Source organism: Triturus cristatus, chromosome 12 (assembly GCF_964204655.1).
Source record: "Triturus cristatus chromosome 12, aTriCri1.1, whole genome shotgun sequence".
Lineage (NCBI taxonomy): Eukaryota > Metazoa > Chordata > Amphibia > Caudata > Salamandridae > Triturus > Triturus cristatus.
Genome location: NC_140595.1, coordinates 195151952 through 195165216, shown reverse-complemented (window position 1 = coordinate 195165216; position 13265 = coordinate 195151952). Strand labels below are relative to the sequence as shown.

General features: G+C 44.7%; 1 protein-coding gene and 1 long non-coding RNA gene across 2 annotated transcripts in view; one reads left to right on the top strand and one right to left on the bottom strand.

Moving 5' to 3' along the window:
- The window catches only part of HYDIN (HYDIN axonemal central pair apparatus protein), a 2467744-nt gene that overhangs the window by 786909 nt on the left and 1667570 nt on the right, over positions 1-13265 (bottom strand). The window contains exon 51 of the mRNA XM_085640020.1: positions 10491-10650. Coding sequence (XP_085496146.1) covers positions 10491-10650 — 160 coding nt within the window. The remainder of the gene's footprint in view (positions 1-10490; positions 10651-13265) is intronic.
- The window catches only part of LOC146773041 (uncharacterized), a 335031-nt gene that overhangs the window by 43371 nt on the left and 278395 nt on the right, over positions 1-13265 (top strand). The gene's annotated exons all lie outside the window — the stretch shown is intronic.

The window sequence follows — 13265 nt, the reverse complement described above, 5'->3', positions numbered from 1 at the left end:
TACACTTTGCATGCTCAAAAAATTCCAGCCACTTCTCCCAATGGAGAGCAGGAAGATTGTGGTGCAGGCACTGATAACCACAAAACTTGATTATGTCAATTGCCTGTATCTGGTAACCTCAATCTCTGACCCAGTGATTGCAGGTGATTCAGAACCTGGCAGCCAGAGCTATTACCAAGCCTAAACCAAGAGCCGGCATTACTCCAATTTTGTCATCCCTTCACTGGCTCCCTATAAAAGCTCAGATTGATCTCAAATCCCTTACCATCTTCTTCAAGACATTCATAAAGTAGGTGCAGGCTAATTAACTAAACGGGTATATCATTACTTTCCCTCGAGGCCTCTCTGCTCTTCAAATGCCAACCTGGCCAGCATCCCCAAGATACGTCTGGCTCGCACAGGAGACAGATCCTTTGGCTATCTGGGTGCTAAGCTGTGGCACAGCATCCCTGAAGCCTTTAGATCAAATACACATCTTCTCGCCTTCAGGAAGAACTTGAAAACGTGGCTCTTCAGTCTTTAATCGGGGTCTTTCACTCCTTCCCACTGTTGTCAAAGGTGCCAGGACACTCTAGTTTGAGTAGCTGTGCGCTCAAATAAATTCCTTATTTAATTTCATTTCATTCAATCTATCAAAAGAGCATTGCATTTTGGGATGTAGCGAACAGATCTAAGGGACGAAACCGCCAGTCTTGGAAAATGTCTTATAATATGTTGTCACTGGGAACCCATTTGTGGTTTCTGCTAAATATCTGTTCAGTAGGTCTGCCTAAGAGTTATGAATACTTGGGGTGTGCACAGCCTGGATGGATAGTTTCCTTGTCAAGAGCCAATTGCAAATTGCTTGGATTTTCAGTGATAAAATTCTGGATCTGTGTCTGCCCTATAGATTGAGGTAGTGAGATGTGGCTGCGTTGTCTGTATTGATTAAGATACATTAGTTATTAATAAAGGCATTGACACATTGATATGATAAAGACATTTCTTGTACAAACACTCTTACCTTCAAAGGTTAGACTTTTCTGCTTCTATGTCTAACATCAGTCCTAGATAATTGAGCACCTGAAGAAGAGTGCATATTGAATTTTGTAAATCGATCTGAAGGTCCAAATAAGTCTTGTTGTTTAGCCTGCTGTACAGGAGTATCGACCAACTGTTGAGACAGCGATAGATGTAAATCTTTATTTTTACTGTGACTACTGACATGCACTTTGAAAAGGTCAGAGGTACAAATGGTAGGCTGAAGGGTAGAGCTGTGAACTGGTGATGGGAGTTGCCTACTGTGAACCTCAGGAAGAAATTAGATACTTACCTGTAACTCCAGTTCTCTAACACTGGTATCTTTTATATATTTACATGCTTGAATCATTCCCAGTAGTCAGGCTTTGAATCCCCGTTACATTAACAGCAGTATACAGTAAAAATATACAGCATACAATATACAGTGTAAAAAGGGCTATAGGCCCAAAACTACATAGTATCTTTAGTACCACATCCACCTCATTTCAAAGGACCCAAACTTCAGCCAATGAGGTGGAAACATAAGCTCTCCTACTTGCCTTAGAGGCCACCATAGCACAGACTTCAAAGCAGAAGTGTGAGAATAAAATATGATGAACCTCTGACTTGGGATGAGGGCAGGTTGCATGTGAATATATAAACGAGAACTGAAGAACAAGTAACTTACCTTCGGTAACGCATTATCAAGTAGATACTGGATGATCTAGCCGCAGATTCCTTATTTTAGAATCCTTCCCAGGCGCAAGACTGGATCTGTAATTTTTTCTATTGGTATGTCCGTGAGCCAGCAGAGGGTGTCGTGCGACTCCGTATCGACGTCGTCCACAGGATGTGACGTAAAAGGAGTCCAAAGGACTCCCTCATAAATGCAACATCAGTTTCTTCTGTGACTATTTTCCGCACAAAAAAACGCGGAGCCACAAACTGAAACTGCCTCTTGAACAGTGTGCTTAAACCAAAAGATACTCATGTTTCAAATAAAAACTGAATTTCAAATAAAAAAATTCAGTATATGAATATCTCAATAAAGATCTTGAGATGAAAAAGAATTCCTACATCCAATATCACTGGAGTCTCCATTTTTATTTTTTATTTTATGAGAAAGAACACAGGCACTGGGAACCTGGTTAGCAGGATCACAGTGCACATTCAGTCAAAGATACATCAGAGTCAGGTAAAAAGTGGGGGGTAACCATGCCAAAAGGAGCGCTCTACTACACTTGGGCCCTGTCGTTCTTGAGAACTTTGGGCAGGATTGGTATGGGCAGCAAGGCGTACAGGAGGCCTGAGCTCCACTCGAGATTAAAAGTGTCTCTGAGCAAGAACCGCCTTGGAAACTTCAGCACGCAGAACTGCTGACATTGAGCATTCTCAGAAGTGGCGAACAGCTCTAACCACAGCTCTCCCCTCTGCTGAAACAGACCTTCCAACACCTCTGGACTGAGATCACATTCATGACCCGCTAGCCATCTTCACCTGAGTTTGTCCACAATGGTGTTCAGAGAGCCCAACAGGTGTTGAACCACCTGGGGTACGCCCTGATATTCCAGCCATGTCCATAGATGCAGGGCCTCTTAACAAAGGGTCCACGACCCCACTCCGCCCTGTCTGTAGCAATACCATATGGCAGTGGCGTTGCCCTGGAACACCTCCACTAGCCGTCCCTAAACGGAAGGTAGAAAGGCTTTTAATGCAGGTCAAATTGCCTGGAGCTCCACAAAGTTGAAGTGGAGTCAGGATTCTGCCAGACCAGAGACCTCTGATCTCCACATCTCCCAGATGTCTGTCATAACCCAGGAGGGACGCATATGTCACCACTGTCAGATCTGGTTGGGAAGGGCGAAGGGTCTGCTACTGACCCAACCATGTTTCATTATCTACCATTGTGGATCTTTTGCAGTTCCCTCTGAGATTGGGACAATGTCGGAGATTCCCCTGATGGTTCGCCCACTGGAACTCCAGGTCCCACTGCAGAGCTCGCATATGTCTACGGGCATGTGTCACAAGCAGGATGCCATGAGGCCCAGAAGCCTCAGTGTCAGTCTCACTGAAATGCAGGAAAGAGGCTGGATCGTCAGTATCATAGCCTGAATATCATGGACATGCCGTTTGGAAGGATAGGCCGAAACTGCATCATGTCTAGAACAGCTCTGATGAAAGGGAGCATCTGAGAGGGAGTCAGGTGTGACTTTAGCATGTTTATAGTGAACCCCAGTGAGGGCAGGAGGTATGCCATAGTCTGGAGGTGGGAGACAAAAGCCTGGGGGCGAGCCCACCTTCAACAGCTAGTCGTTGAGATAGGGGAAGACTGGTACCCCTAATATCCACAGATGAGCTGAAAGTGCTTGTGCCCTACTGTATACTATAGGTAATACCTGTGGGCAGGCAGGATGAAAATGTGGAAGTACGTGTCCTGTAGGTCCAACGCTAGCATACAGTCTCCCGGGTCCAGGGCAGATAGGACTTGAGCGAGGATGAGCATTCTTAACTTCTCTTTTTTCAGGAAGAAATTGAAAGGGCACAGGTCTAGGATAGGACAAAGGCCTTTGTCCTTCTTGGTCACCCGAAAGTAGCAGGGATAACAACCAAGACCTACTTCTGGTGTCAGCACCCTCTCTATGGCTCCCTTGGCCACGAGAGCCGCCACTTCCTTGTGGAGCAAGGAGAGATGGTACTCTGTCAGTCTGTCGTAAGTGGGTGGCATGAGTGGAGGGTTAGGCCACTTACGGGAGGGATTAGCCCCTTCAGACAATCTGAAGAACCCAGCAGTCTGATTTTATTGACCTCCAGTGAGGCAGGTGTTGGCATACCCTGCCTCCCACTGGGTGCCCATGATGGTCAGAGGGAAAACTAAAGGGGTTGGAGGCTGCAGCTGCCAGAAATGTGATGATGGACTGGGTTGATTTCTTGCTGCCCCACCAATGGGGTCTGTGGGTCCCCCATCCTTGGATACACAGGGGCTGGGAAGCTTGAGCACCATGGTGGCTGGGTTAGTAAAGACGTGGCAGGAAGACCCTTCCATGGCATGAAAGGAGCGAAAGGCGGACTGGGGTTGGTGTAGTGCTAGAGGCACTCTTATGGTTTGACACCACGTGATGATCTCATACTACCAGCATTTTAATTGACTTTGGTGTTTCATTTACCCTAGCATGAATGTACGTCCTGCATATATGCCCTTTTCCCTTGAAGATTTAATCTTGCAGTTTTAAAGTGGGATCTGTCACAGAGTAGAACAGCTTGCCAAGAACAGAACGTGTGGGATGTGCATTTGAAAGCATGAGAGAGAGGTGTGGGACGTACTTTTTGGTCTCAAAGTGCAGCATTATGAGCAGTGGGGCTCAAATGTGCATTGTGTTGTACATTGAGAGAGGAAGTATGTGATGCTATAGGCAGTGGTGCACAAATGTGCATTGCGTTGTAAATTGGGAAGTATTATGAAGTTCTTACTATTGGCTTTGACATGGCCTCATGTCATCCTGAATTCTGACTCTGTCTTGCTCTGCATGCACAGGCAGGCCCCCAGACTGCTCAAGTTGTTTATCCACGTTCAAGGTTGTTTTGTTTTCTGCTGGATGGAAGCTTTCGTAAGCTTCGGCTGGATAATGTGTGTGAAGTTTGCTTGGTGCCTTTCAAAGCAGAGATTGTTGTTGCCAGCGAAATGTGTGGAATGTACAGCTCTGTCTCGGAGTCAAAATACAGGGGCCTGGCCAGCTTCTGTCTTGACCTTGACACATACCAGTACGGTCAGTTCAGTTTTTCGTAACACAAGAAAGGCGGCGAGGTTTCTAGAACCTTCGCCTTATGTTGAGAAAAGGTATTAAAGCCGGATAATGTTGACAGGCAGCTTTGGAGCTCATCTGTGGGGCAGACATGTTGTCACAAAAGAGCGGAACTTGAGTACCGGTCGCGAGTCCAAGCCTGGTTCTCAACGGGCTTCTTCAGCTTGAGTTGGCAAGGAGGTCTAGTGAACGACTGATGAGGTGATTTGTTTCTGACTAGTGCCATTGTGATATGTGGGGGCAGTGGCTATGATCAATTGAGGTGTTTTCTTCGTGATGAGTGAGTGAGTCAGAGTGCACATCCAAAGTAATCATTTGATATATTTAGTGTATATATCTTTCTGATTTCTTGCAGGAGGTCCATTATTATCTGCTTGTGTATTTTATTCATATTCATGCATTTAACTGTTGCATTTACCAAGTGTGTTATTATTGCTTGCATATAAATATATATCTCTATATACATTTGAATGTTGCATCTGGGAAAGCCTTTCTGTTAGAGAGCATTGCATAAATTAAACCCCAAGCCTTATTCTCAAAGAAGAGTATTTAATGTGTTTCATTTTGTAAAGTGAAACCCCTTTCTTGATGATGTTGTGTTATATGTCTCCTGCTTCGTCTTGTTTGGGCAATCGTGTGGGAGTGGTATTTTGCAAGAGCAAAGCAAGACAGTTGGCAAGGGGTTATGGAAAGGCCCAAGGACGTGGCTTTAGCCCTGCTATCCTTGAAACGCTCCAGTGCTGAGTCCATCTGGTCTCCGAAGAGACAGGAGCCATCAAAGGGCATGTCCATAACTGACGCTTGGACATCCCCAGAAAAGCCAGCTGTTCTCAGCCACGCATAGTGCAGTAAGGCCACTGACGAAGAAACTGCTCAGGGAGTCGGTCATGTCCAGACGACATCAGATCGTGAACTTGGCTGGATCTCTCCTCTCTGTAATAGCTTAGGAAAGTAGGGCCTAGGCTTCCTCCGGAACCATGGGCAGCACCTGAACAACCGAATCCCACAGTGCAGGGGAGTAACGGCCGAAAAGGCACACAGTCTTAGCCAGGGCCGGACTGGCCATAGCAGGGCTCCAGGCGTTTCCCCGGTGGGCCGCCAGGATGGGGGCCGGTTTTGGACCCCTGGGGGTCTGTTTTTGTTATTGGGGCCGGCAATATCGGCCCCTGGTAACAAAATCGTCCAAAACTGGCCCTTGCAAACAGCTCAGGCGCACTCACTCAGCCCCCAAGGGGGCCAACTGAGCAGTTTTCGGTTCCCAGTCCAACCCTGGTCTTAGCAGACGACAGTGCCAGGCAGGTGGGGTGATGGCGGCGGGCAATAGTCCTGTTTACAGGAGCCCCTGTGCAGGGTTTGGACCAAATTTCAAGCAGAATGTCCATGATGGCTTTATTAAATTGGAGAAAAAGTTCTGGGGGGATGCACTCCCGGCTGAAGCACCTCTATCATGACATCAGTCTTGACTGCCACAGAGGATAGGCCAAGGTCCAAGATCTCGGATGCCCTTCTCACCACCGTAGTAAAAGAGGCTCCCTCCACTGTAGCCATGGTAGGAGGAGAGATCATGCCAGTATCTGGAGAGGTGTCCATTCCTCTGGCTGGTATTCTTCAGGGTTTAGCGATCTCGCCCAAATTCCCGAGTCCCAGCCCATAGGAAGGGCTTGGGTTCTGACCTGGAAGGCATGGCTTCAGTGTGTGCCAGAGCCGGTGTTCGACGATGCTCCTCTGACTCTGCCAGAGTTGGAGATAGAGATGAGAATGGGGATGGAACAGCTGGAGCTGGGAGCATCAGCATCTCGACCTAGCATCTAGGAAGGTTGAGGTATCATGACCAGCGCTGGTCCGGATGCATTCGAGGATCCAAGGAGCTCGACTGGAGCCGCGGACGGAACCACTGACAGAGATCCAGTGGGAGCCCCACCAGAACCCCTGGGCCCTAAGGCGTGCCAGAGGGAACGGGTCACCCAAATTTGAGGTGCCTGGCTTCATAGAACTCATGAAGTTGGGAGGAGGTCCCAGAATCTTGGGGAGGTGCAGGCTCAACTGCGGAAGCCAGGCCTTGAATGACGACACACCCTTGTATCGTCAGATGACTTCCACAGACAGGGCGAAGTCGAAGGTCTGTTCAACTTCTTACTTTTCTTTTTCTTGTGGGACTTACCCAAAGACGACTTGGAATGCAATGAGGATTTTGGGCTCCGCGACTGATCCCGGGACCCCCCTCTCAATGGGGATCGAGATCATTGCAGCATCGCACATTGAGCGTCAAGGAGCTTGAGAAAGCGCTCCCTCGAGGCTTTGGGGTGCATGGTGCGGCAGTGAACGCAGGCCTTCGCGTCGCGATCGAGCTCGAGGCACCAGAGGCAAATAAGGTGCAGGTCCATCATGAGGGCTTGAAGCTGGCCTTCCTAGTTGACATCCTGCCACACCAAAAGATGATCTCAGAAAAAGACTTTGACAAAACGTCAAAAAAGGGCAATCAAAAAAATTACTGGTGATAGCTTTCTCCTGATCTTTGCTGGCATGGAAAGAAAAGAACTGACATCAGTACCCTGCATTTTAAAGATACTTTATTTTGCCCCAGGGCCCTATAAAAGTTCCTGCAAGCTTAAATTACTTAGATGGCATAACGGCCCCATATTTGCCCAATTTCTAAGGACTTTTTTGAAGTTTCTGCTGTTTTAAGGTTTTGTGTGTCCTAGCAGAAAGGTGCCTTAATGCCCAGGGATGGTATTTTTATGTTTACAAAAGTTTTATGGTTTACTGTGCATTTCATTATGTAGTTTAACACTAGTTCTGTGCACCTTTATGGTTAATCGCCGAAAAAAGTAAGTTATTATTGACGCAGAACCAAATGAAGCCAGTTACCTGCGTGCAGGGGTACTGTTCTGACACCTGGATATTATTCTAAGGTAAGGAATCTGGGGCTAGAAATCTCTATCACATCTTCTTTGCAGCTCTTTCCAGAAGAGAATGAAATGTGGATATATCCACCTGATCTTGAGGGACAGGTGTGTCACCCCCTTCTCTAGGGGTTTCAATATCATCTGCATTGTCAACTTGACCTCCATCATCTGGTGGAAGTTCACCTTCTTTCTCATCTACATCGGTATAGATAGAATGATTGGAGTCATAGTACCCATATCTTCAGGTGTTGGTGGAACCTTTGGTCTTTGAACCACTTTGGGTTATGCTCTCGAAGGTGGACGAGGAGTAGTGATAACTGCTGTGAAAGAGGATTAGCTGATACAGGAGTAGGCTGTTGTGGTGGTTGTTTTGGTACACACTTCTGAGAAGTTTCCCTCATTTGTTGAAATGTAGTCAAAAAGCCATAGGCACTGGAACAACTTCACAACGTTGGTGTTTAGGAGATATACAAGACCTTGAAGCATGATGAAAACGATCCTGATGGTAATCAAAGTCTCACTAAAAGTGAATTTCCTCCATGTCTTCTCCAAAATCTAGGACGTATTTCACATTCAATTGTTTGTAAATACATACAGTCAGTGAACCATATTCACTTACCTCATTTTCCTGAGCAGATTGCAATATTTGCACTGGTGGTAATGCTGATACCTTTAATACTCAAAGCAGAGGCGTGAAAATTGCATCTGATGGCGTAGATGGAATGGTCGGCGACAGCATAGCCTCGAACGTTAATGGCATGTTCGTCAGCGATGACGACGACCGAGCCGCTTTCGACGTGGCTGATTCTTTCTCTGATGGGTCCAGCATCGACAGAATCGACGTCGAAAGGATCGCCATTGACAGGATCGTCAACAGTATAGTCGCCGTCGATGCTGAAGGTCTTGTCGTCTACAGTCTCAATGACGTCGACTGAGATTTTGTAGATTGGTTCTTCTTTTTTAGAGGTTGATCTTCAATGGCATCTGATGATCCCTTAGATGAATGTATTCCATGTTTAGAGACAGAATGGGTGGCTGCAAGAGCTGTTCCAAACAGATCCAACTGAGTAAACTACCTTCGTGGAAGTGCTTGAAGGAGCACTGTTCACTGAATTATCCCCAAGAATATTCTCCTGTGCAATCAGATACAAAGTCAACCTTCTTTCTCTGTCCTTCAGAGTTTTAGATGAAAAATTCCTACAAATGTAACATTTGGTTGCCAAATGTTTAGGATAATTACACTTTAAATGTGGGTTTTCAGTGTACATTAAGACCACAGGAGATTAAATAAACTTGAAAAGAGGTTTCTTGTCCCCGTCAGCCATGGTGACAGTTGACTGTCCAGTAAAAAGATCTCCCTGGACCAGAGATTTCAAGAATTTCCCTAAAGAGCAAAAGTGGAACCTGAAGCATAACCGTTGCAGGCATTTTCATCTTAGGTGGTTCTTGCTAACAAAGGAGAGAGTTGTGGTGAAGCTCAGTCACACCTTGAATGGGAGTGGGAAAAATCTGTCACCATTGACTGTATTGAAGTTGACCTCGAGTGCCAAGACCAGAGTCTTGAAACCAAATATTTCAAAGTTGAATGCTTTAACACTTAGTATCCAGATTGCGAATACTTCACAATTGGATGACTTGGAGTCAAGATGGAGAACTTCTCTGGTGATGGAGTCTTTTCTTCGGTATAAGCAATGCAGAGCAGGCCTCTGACGGTGAACATGACCGTGCTGAACCATGTGCTGACATGAAAATATATATGGCGTTGAACGGTGACCTCTGGAACATCCTCACTGGTAGAAGAGGCAACTTCTCTAGCCGTGATATTTCATTCTCTCTATCCTCATCATGAGATACTCCAATTTCCTTTTCAGACTAACCCCTTCTTGATCCTTTAGCGATTTTGTTTGCCATCTTCTGCTAAGACATGCACTCATTAACTACATTTAAAGATGGTAAGCAAACCACGCACATAGTAGTTGGTAAGAGGTAGCCTCTTTCCTTCCACAGGAGGCATACTTACAAAAACTGAAGGCATAATCTGGAAAATCCTATCAGAGATAGGAGAAATAAGAAGGAAAAAGCTTGAAAGCTTGTTAGATGTTGAATACAATGTGAAAAAGTTCAATTCCTACCGGATAAAACTTAAATGAAAAGGTGAAGAACCCCTGACATGTTCTTAGACCCTCTGAGCACAAGCCAGTAAAAAAACGAACTGAGCCTGTGAGGGAACTGTCGGTACAGTGCATGTGGGGAGAAGAAAACCTGTTGAGTTGTTAATGGAGCAGTGCCTGTTTTTCAGTCTTGTGCACTTGTTACACAACAGGCCCCATTTTATCTTCATGTTTTCTCACTGGCGCACTGACATAAGGGATTTCTGAGTCCGTTTTAATGCTTAAACCAAAGGTTAATCTTGAGCTTCAATGTTACCTTAGGTAATCTCTACATATGATTAGTAGAGAACTATTTGGAAAGAAAAGGGTCTAGTTAACTTAAGAGAGAACTATTTGGAAAGAAAAGGGTCTAGTTAACCTATAGAGGTTGGATCTGCATTTTGCAAAACCACACCTCACCTCCAATTCAAGACATGGATATATTTTGTTTTGTAAAGAGTTCCCTGGATCCCTGAATGCAGATGGGAATCCTACAATACAGAAGCATGTTACGTTACCCACAAAGCTTGTTTTCTTTCAACACCAAATCAATTGCTTACCTTGGGTGGCCACTTTTCTCTGGTGGCCTCTGCAAACATAAGTCATCTACTGGAATAATGTAAACCATGAATTACCTGTTTTTCATCAGGTTTGAGGGTCATAGTAGGTGGGTCCATGATAAAAGTTGTTGCTTTGGTGTCATGCTGAAAGCAGAAGAAGATCTCAGCATTCATGGGGGACACATTCATGATGGTGATCTTTTCCATGTTTTCAGGGAAGCGACCTGTCTTGTATCTAAGGAAGAAAGATCAAATAGGAGAAAGGGCAGTGAAACTATGAACCTGATCTTCATTACGATATCACAAATAGTTTAAACTACCTCCTAAAATGGGATAAGCGAACCATAAAAGTGTATTAATTAATATTGACTCAGAGTATGCCACTGTTAACCACACAGGATGTCTTTAAATGGTTATGTTAGTACTCTAGTGTGTGTTTGCTCCAACAAAGGAAGAAGAGAAACAATTTTACAAAACAGAAAGATTAAAGGTGTTGCGCCTTTATTTGAAGTAGGATAAGACTCCAAAAGGTTCATTGGAAATACTAATCAATTAATACGGACAACACAAGTAAGCGGACAGGACCACTGGCACAGCATTAAAACTGTTTAGGTAAGGGAAATAAATGCAAAAACTGTATATTGAGGAAAACAGAATAATTAGATATTTGGCAGGTCAGCTGCTTTTTTAGAACTCAGTCAGAAGTGAAGATTAATTTCTGGGCCCTGACATATAGATACCTCCTTGGACTTAGGAGTTAATGAACAAGGCAAATACACTTTAAGTGTAGGAGACTACTACATCAAATCACTTGTTGGGTAGTTTGCAGGTAGAGACAATCACTCAGTGTCATAATTGTCACACTCTACATGCAGATTATATGTAGCTGCGTCCATTTTAATGCAAACTCATGCAACAGTAATACAGAGAGTACCATTAATTATGGAATTCATGGAGATTACAGCTCTCAGAAGAACAAAGTTTGAGGTAGCTTTATTGATTTATTTTGAGCATTACCATCCTGCCAGCTCACTGCAGCCACCAAACATCATCAATCCAGTTTGAACACTGATTAAGTTGGTGCTATCGTTTCTAGAGTACAAGGGTTGTCTTTCTTTCTAAAGGCCAGAGAGTAGGTAGTACAGGAATTCAAAGCATCTGCTTCAGAGCCTCACACCTGTAGCTGGTAACTGTGGGCAGATTGTTCCAATGTTCTTGGAAACCTTGGTAATATGCATTGGTACAATTTGTCCTTCAGATATTGAAATACGGATATATAGCAAGTCTAGTGGTTCTGATATTTTTTTTATATTGGTTTCATGTGTTGGTACTGATCACCATATCAAACAAATCGAGGGAAGAGAGGGCTTAAAGTAATAACAATGAATTTTATTGTTATCAAGGTCCAGCATACATGCCCATGAATAAGTGAAAACAGAAGGTATGCAGTTCCTAACGTGAATGCAAGGTGTGACAGAATAGCAAGGGGGTAACACGGTGGTAGCAGGGAACTGTGGTGAATAGCAGGAGTAAAAGTTACTCCTTGTTTGGAAAAGAAGACCCTCACACACCCAACAAGCGGGTGTCTTGCTTCATCACCGGGTCTTTGCTCCTTATCGGGCCGGCGGGTGCAATGCCCGATCAGGCACCTAATAGGGCCTTCCTAGCGGAGATCTTTTATTCCAACGCCGGTGAGTGATGTGTGTGTGGGGTGGGGAAAAAAACAATATTAAGACATAAGTGAGTGTAGGTGCATATGAGGTTGAAGTGAAGAGATTAAAACAGGGGTAGGTGATCCACTAAATAATTTTAATACAGTGTGGTCACCATCCTGGTTAAAAAATGTATAGTCCGCACATGTGACACCAGTAGTTAAGTGAGTGTATGTGCTGACGTGGTCAATAGGTCAACATGTTTCTTGCCTTTGTATATAATAAATGGCAATTCATCAGGACCGGGGAATTATTGCGGCTACCTACACCTCTTTGGTGGTGCCCAGTGTCTATAAGAGACTAAGTGGTGAGCACGCATACAGCACCCTAAAAAAGTGTGGTACCGTAGCTAAAAAGCACACCTGCAGAGAAGGAAAATAACAACAAGTAAAAATTGTTAACGACAAGTAAGATTTAAAACAACATTAGCATTGCAACAACAGTTACTTAAGACAATTGGTGGTGTCAAGCCAACCGTGGCATGCAAAGCTATTGAGCACTGTATGGAGGACTTCTAAAGAACCAAAAGCAAATATAAGGAGGAGGCACAATATCCAATAATTGATACCAGAACCCATCAGATTATAATAGATAGGTCATCCAAAAGACTCACCCTCCTGGGCTGTGCTGCATACAGGGCCGGGGGGGGGGTACACACTAAATTCTAGTGTACTGGGATGAGGGAAACAAAGAGGATACCGAACAATTAAAAATGTTGTTAAACAAATGCATCCAAAATGATCGGGAGCAGTCCGGAAAGCGGAATAACAAGCACCACTCCTGTCTTACTAGTCGCACGACACGCGGTAAATGACTCAGTGTCGACCGCCTCGACACAATGAAAGGAAAGCTATAGTAATGAAGCTTCCAATTTGCCAAGATGCAAGCGAAGATAAATAATCAAATAGGAATGTATCCACCAGTGTGGGAGCTACAAAGGTCGACCTCCCACGTACAGGGGGAAAAAACGGGGAACAAGGGAAAGTAGGTATATCCATTGTAGACCGCGCGGACCAACAACGCATTTGTGGGATCAGCGTGGTGCAATAATTGAAGACATTGCATGAGAGAAGAACGGAAGCGTTAACGTCAATGGAGACGCTCTCAGTATCCTGTTACTGTACTCACGGTTCCGTGA